This window comes from Physcomitrium patens, chromosome 17 (genome assembly GCF_059467195.1).
Source record: "Physcomitrium patens ecotype Gransden chromosome 17, ASM5946719v1, whole genome shotgun sequence".
In the NCBI taxonomy this organism is placed as follows: domain Eukaryota; kingdom Viridiplantae; phylum Streptophyta; class Bryopsida; order Funariales; family Funariaceae; genus Physcomitrium; species Physcomitrium patens.
In genome coordinates, this window is record NC_143426.1 from 12,796,538 (window position 1) to 12,802,982 (window position 6,445).

The 6,445-nt window shown below is 40.9% G+C and overlaps 1 protein-coding gene across 5 annotated transcripts; it reads right to left on the reverse strand.

Moving 5' to 3' along the window:
* Positions 1–798: 798 nt before the first annotated feature.
* LOC112294671 (SH3 domain-containing protein 2) lies at positions 799–5,394 on the reverse strand. 5 transcript variants are annotated; one of them, XM_090243824.1, is made up of 12 exons: positions 5,022–5,379; positions 4,623–4,661; positions 4,073–4,134; positions 3,814–3,933; positions 3,538–3,607; positions 3,217–3,365; positions 2,880–2,981; positions 2,403–2,597; positions 1,948–2,010; positions 1,582–1,743; positions 1,324–1,398; positions 799–1,172 (listed from the first exon to the last, which is right to left on the reverse strand). In XM_090243824.1, the coding sequence occupies exons 3-12, from the start codon at positions 4,130–4,132 to the stop codon at positions 1,047–1,049; spliced, it is 1,122 nt and encodes a 373-aa protein (XP_090099950.1). In that variant the 5' UTR covers positions 4,133–4,134; positions 4,623–4,661; positions 5,022–5,379; the 3' UTR covers positions 799–1,046. The 5 variants fall into 5 exon arrangements, with proteins under 5 accessions (XP_090099950.1, XP_090099951.1, XP_090099949.1 ...); XM_090243825.1 differs by lacking the exon at positions 5,022–5,379 and adding an exon at positions 4,958–4,972; XM_090243823.1 differs by lacking the exon at positions 4,623–4,661 and having other exon boundaries at positions 5,022–5,394.
* Between the last annotated feature and the right edge of the window lie 1,051 nt (positions 5,395–6,445).

The window sequence follows — 6,445 nt, forward strand, 5'->3', positions numbered from 1 at the left end:
TTTTTCTTCTTGCGCTTTAGGTACACCCTGCCTGATTTTGTTAATCAGGTTTTGGTTTAGTCTTCATTTGAATTGAGCAATTTTTGCGAGAGTTTCTGTGGAACTTTTGTGAAAAGTAAGCTTTACTTCAGTTTGAATCTAACCTTAAAATTTTGCAATAGAAGCGTAAATAAAAAAAATAACTTTATATGTGAAAAGATTGCTTTGAATTTTACTTAACTAAAGTTCCTGGCTGGTATGATCGTCACCATGAATTTTGTTTTTCAGAAACGTTGATTTGAAAACCGTGACTGAGTCTGTTATCTACTATTCCAAAATGAGATCAATATGTCAAAGCAATTATTCTTTGAAAAGTGTAGAGTCAACCGTTAGTGATACGGAGACACTGTTACAGCGCTTGATTCCCATCCCAGGTATTTGCTCAGGAATGTTATGTGACCTTTAGAGGGAAAACTTCGAATGTAAGGTGTCCAAGACGGAGTATTGGTGGTTGAGTGCTCCTGGGATCATGCACTCAAAAGGTCAAGAACGGTGTCTTGTTCCCGACTTTAGTCTGCTCTCCGAGAGCGTTGATCAACATTTCAGCTACATTGCTGGTGAACAAGTAAATATGTAGGATTCGCATCTCCAGTAGAGGATTTGTTTCTGTCCTGAAGTTGATAGACGATATAATTGCCAAAAATTCTAGAGGACACGTTCAACTAAGTACCATGCAGTAGTTAAAACTTAACACTTTGTGGCTCTGCTCTGGCGTGGCATTGAAAGAATAGCAAAAGTAGTACAAAGTTGGGACTTAAATACGAGCATCCAAAAATATGAAAGAGGTTGATTAAAATCAACTAATTTGAGTTTCAGATCCATTACAATCCATCAGATCGGAGCTTTACCACTGGCTATTTAATCATCTCTGAATCTGAAGCTAAAATGTTGACTTTTTGTTCAAACTACAAACTAAACTAGGTGTTCATCAAAAGAATGTGGGAATTGAACCCCAAACATCGCAACTACGACTCATCAGCAGAGTGCTGTGGAGCTTTACAGACAGACTAGATTGCTAGTCCGGCATCAGTCACCTTGCTTGCAGGAATGGCCCCCCTCTTCTCCACATAGGATGATGGAAACCACCCTGCTTTACCTCTACATTCTCCTTCCGACCACCCACTTGGAGACACCTGCCAAACATAAACATCTATTAGTTTCCACCTGGAGTCGGACATTTTCAGAGGGCATTATAACTAGCATTGATGAGATGTCGTGGTATTAATCCACGGCAGCTTTAAGACTATTTTGGTTGAAATCCCAACGCGATTCATGTACGCATACCTGACGAACAACCACATAATCTCCAACTGCTAAGCTTAGTTCTCCTCCATGCTCTGCTTCAAATGGATGCATTACCTACAAAATATGAGGAAAATTTAATCACAGCTGACTCCATGCCGATACACAAGACTCGACTGATGGACATATTCTGCTGCTGCTGCATAATCTCATATAGAATAAGAACAATTTAACCTAACGTCAGGGATTTTCGACATAACAAGCAGATAACTACGCGGCATGGCGGCAATTGAGAAATACCTCAGCAAGGAAGTACAAGGACTTCGCTTCCTTCGAGCCAACATCCGCAGAAGCATGCTGCGATCCACCATTGACCTTGACATCATCGTATGACGGAGGAGGCGTTTGAGTGTCGCTTGATGCTGGTGTAGTTGATTCACTGCGTTGGCGCTCACTAATCATCTGCAACTTAAAGCGTTAACACTAGACTTCTACTGCATGCCTAGATGCCATTCACTCCTACCTTCAGCATTACTTTAAGGAACCTAAACCAATTTCTCATTCAACGCTGTCTCCTAGATCCTACAGTACACTTCAATCATACTACATAGCTCTCCTGGCACTATGCAAAACTCAGAAATGAATTTGACTGAGCGAAGTACATACCTTTTCTTGAAGCTGCTCCAAAATTTCTGTTGCTCGCTGGTGATATGCACGTTCAGCTTGAACCTGTAGGATGCAAACAGGCCAGCTTAATCGCGTTAAGATGAGAAAAAAAAGTCTAACCAGCAGCAGACTTGCAACAGTCAACTAACTTGACAACATTCTCCTTTAGTTGACACTCATTGGGTAGCATACTTATATCACAAATGCTAAGCCCTCGTTTCAGGAAATATTTTCCAAAACAAAATATTCTGGTACATCTTGATGGATAAAATATATCATAGAAACTGAAGGAGTCAATCATAACACTATAGTTTTCTCCTTGGGTTCTTCTATCGAGTTGATTCAGTGACTTTTACAAATCTTGATCCTTTCAGTCATTTCATACAAGGAAACTCAATCAGATTGTGGTTTTAGTCAAATATTCAAGCAAAACCAAGCTATAAAAAAAAGCCTACCATGGATATCAGTCGCTGCAATGTTTGACGTTGTTGCTGAGCTTCCACAGAAGTCATGGCAGCAGCAGCCTCCTTCCCAAGTATAGCCATAGCTGACAAAAGTTCTCCCATCTTTTGTTCAGCTACTTGAAGCTTCTGATCTTGTTCAGGGTTTCCCTCCTTGCTTTTGACCTGTTTTCTTCCGACATCCAAAGCCTACTCAAAAAGGTTAAAATATATCCAGTTTTTGCCTTCTAAATTCGAAATCTATACAAGCTACGCAGGATAACAGCAATTGCGAGCGGTTTCCACTTGAAGTCTTATATCATGATAATACAACAATGGTCAAGACATGAACAGACAATTTCTTTACTGAATCCTTAAAATCTTGACGTTAGAACTGAGACAAGAATTAATCGACCAATCAGATATGTATAAAAAATCCATGAACTAATGGTTGTACTTATTATAGACATTTTGAATGATTGATCAACATACTTGATTCTCAGCCTCTTGGCGTAAGCGCTCGTAACGATGAGTCAGATGACGAGCATCTTCTAAAGGTGCACCCATTATCATTGCTCTCAAAGGTTCTGCCACCTGTTGAGTGACCAAGTCACTTTAAGTGTTTGAAAGAAATCCAAGCTTACTAAATGAAAGTCCTGAAAACATGCGTTACTTTCACCGTACAAACAGCACATGCAGAGAACATTCGAGGTGGCGTGCCACGATGAAAACATTCTAGCCAAATTACACACATTGATTTCTTATCACCCGAACTACCAAAATCAAAGTTTGTCCATACTATGCATTCATACGCCCGAGCAAAACGAACCTGAGTGCCAATAGAACGATGCATGTTGTCACGCTCCCTCTCCATCTGTGTGCGTGCTGTTCCAAAATGCATAGCAGCTCTTGCAAGTGATCCAGAACTGCTTGGTCCTTCTACGGCATACTTTCGACAATCCTCCGCAAGTTTATTGACTGCAGAAGGCGTCCATGCAGGATTCCCAGCTTAATACTAAGCTAAAGCAGAATTTTGAAATCTAACAAGCTCAACGTACAAGTTGTGTTTTAAACCGTCTATTGATAGGGTATATTCATGCACAAGGAAAAGGCAGATTTGTGATGGCTAAAACAATCAAATAAAACCTACCAACTTCGAGTTGTTTGAGTCCAGAAGATATGATACCCTCCACGCCGCGCACAATTTCCCTTTGAAAATTCTGTGATTAAGAAGGAGGTTACAAAAACCCCAAAACTTCACACTATGTCGAACATCACGCAAACCATCTGAACACAAAAGCCTGTAGCAAACAAACTGCTAAGAATTCCAAATAGTACAAACACAAATAGCAGGAGTGAATTCCATTCGTCTAATCTGTGTTACGTGTCACATCTTCCTAACAGCTCAAAAGTGCACCAGACAAACCTTGGCAGATTTTGTGGAGATATAAAGCTTCTCGAGCTGCTGATGCCGCTGAAGCTCTGCCTCGTCAACAATCAAGTTGTCTCCTTGTGAACCATAGCCTGAAAACGTCTTAAGTACGGCCTGCATGAGCACAGAGTTTGGCTCAGTCCTTGAATCAAGACAAATGTTTGCACAGAAGAACGAGTGGGAGGAAACCCAAAGCAAGCTGTAACCACAGTGCAATAAATAATCTAAGCAGCAATAACTCATCAGCGAATACCTGCTGTTGCTTAGCTACCGATTCTCGGAATTGGCTTGCTCGTTTTCTGATGGCATCCATTTCTGCACAGAAGAAGTATGCGAAATAAGCAGCAAAAAATTCCAGTTATAGTAGATTCTTGAGGTTACATCCTTGAACAAACGGACTAGTCTAGATGCTCAGTATTGATCACTGAATAACGTGCTTTTAGACAACAATGCTGTTAGGGTTGTACGTTGAAGTACATACTGTCATTTCGCATCCTGTTGTAGCATGAGTTAATGATTGCGTGTGCATCACTTTATGAGCTGGCATTATTGTCGATACTAAATTTGAATTAGAGTAACGCTACGTTCTGTTTTGATGTCAAAATGAGCTATCGTACGACTAATTGGCTCCATGCAATTGTGAATTTCCAGAGCTCCGCCTAGATAGGTCAGTGTGCCACAGACCTAAATTTATTGAAAACTAACATTCTCCAAGCCTATTGGTTAGTTCTTACCAGCTCTTACTAGGTCAATTATAACTGAGGAGTGCCCCAAACAACCAAAATAGCCAAACATAACACTACCTTAAGCCAATCGATGATCCCAACATGTGAAAATGGGGCCTGTAAGAAAATGAATGACAGATTGAGTGTAGAATAGAGACTTCAACGACAGAACATTGAGATAAAATCCCAATGGTGCTCATGAAACCAGCAAGTTAAAACGAGTTATTAAATTTTTTTCCCAATGTCAACAACAAAACATCTGGAAATCGAGCTGAGGCTAACTCGACAGGGGTGAAGAGACCCTAAGCGTATGAGATACGTAGACTTCCATTTACAGCAGAGGTAATCGTGTGTGCGTGTGTGTGTGTGTGTGTGAGAGAGAGAGAGAGAGAGAGAGAGAGAGAGAGACGCACACCCAGGGAGCACACAACCCTAACACAGTCACGCCAGACCCAGACCGACCAAAGTATAGCTTACAGATCGGCAAGAATCTTCACGCAGTCTCTTCTCACAGATTCCGCCGTAAACGATCCCACAACCCCAACTGTTCCCCCAACCGCATCAAATGCTGCGAATAAATCCCAGGATCAAACAAGGATCCGAGGTGTTTCAAGGCGAATGTGAGCAACCCGCATGTAGAATGAGAGAGCGAGAGGAGGGGGAATCAACAAGAGGGGCAGTATGAGCAGAGACAGAGACGAGCGAGAGGAGGGGGAATCAACAAGAGGGACAGTATGAGCAGAGACAGAGACGAGCGAGAGGGAGGGAAGGGCATGATCACAGGGTCAGGGGGAGCCAAGCACACTGCTACGAAGACACGACCACCTCCAGACGCAAAAAAACATGCGGCTCCAGGGGAATTCGACTCCAGATGCCCAACTCCCGACGATACCGAGATCGTGATGCTCTCGTGGCAAGTCGCCGCCACGCTGGCAGGGATATATGATGACGTGGAGTGCCAGATGTGAAAACGATATCCGACGTGGAGGGACGTTGACAACAGGGTGGCTCCCTTATTATGTTCTTTGGGGAATGCGCAGGTCATGAACACTGAGCAGAACAGGGTGTCAGAGAGGAGAATTAAGGATCCCAATTATGAGTCAAAGTGAATAAAAACGTCGACTTTTTGAAGACGGAATACTTCTGTCAGCTTTTGAACGCCACAACTGGGTGAACTATGTGAACCCTGTGTTCTGTTTTTTTGGCCTTTTGATGCTTGTGGATGGAGGTTATTGTTTGGTAAATATAATATACAAGTGGTTAAACCCATTGGCTTTGCCAATATGGAGTACATTTTTGGTTTAAATAAATTCCGTCCAGTGAATACTCAAAAAGTACACAACACATGAAATTTTCATTATATTTCATAAACTGTGAGCTTATCAAGAGCTGCATGGATTTTCAGAAGCTTGCATAGCATGCTCATGTTTGAGTGCAAAAAAGGTAAACAACAAATACAAAGTTGAAAAATAGCCAACATATGCTGTAGAGGACTAATGATTTTCATTCATTCATTTGCTCATTCTACCATGCTCTGGAATGTACTCTAAATATTTCACAGATACAACAAATTATGGCACATAATGCTGGAAATCTTGAAGGATGCAAATTGCAAAATTTTATACAATGTTTGACCACTCAAATATTTTAAGTTTATCAAGTTGATAAACCTATTGGCTTTGCCAATAATGAGTACATTTGGTTTAAATAAATTGTGTCTACTAAATACACAAAAAGTACAGAAACATGAAAATTTTATAATACATGTATTGATATCAAAAAACAACAAAACATGTACACAGTTTGTTATAAAGAGACACCACCATGTCAAGGTAGCAATCATGGTAGCTATTTTCAACTTAATGTCAAGGGTTTTCAAACTTTTGAACCATCTTAATATA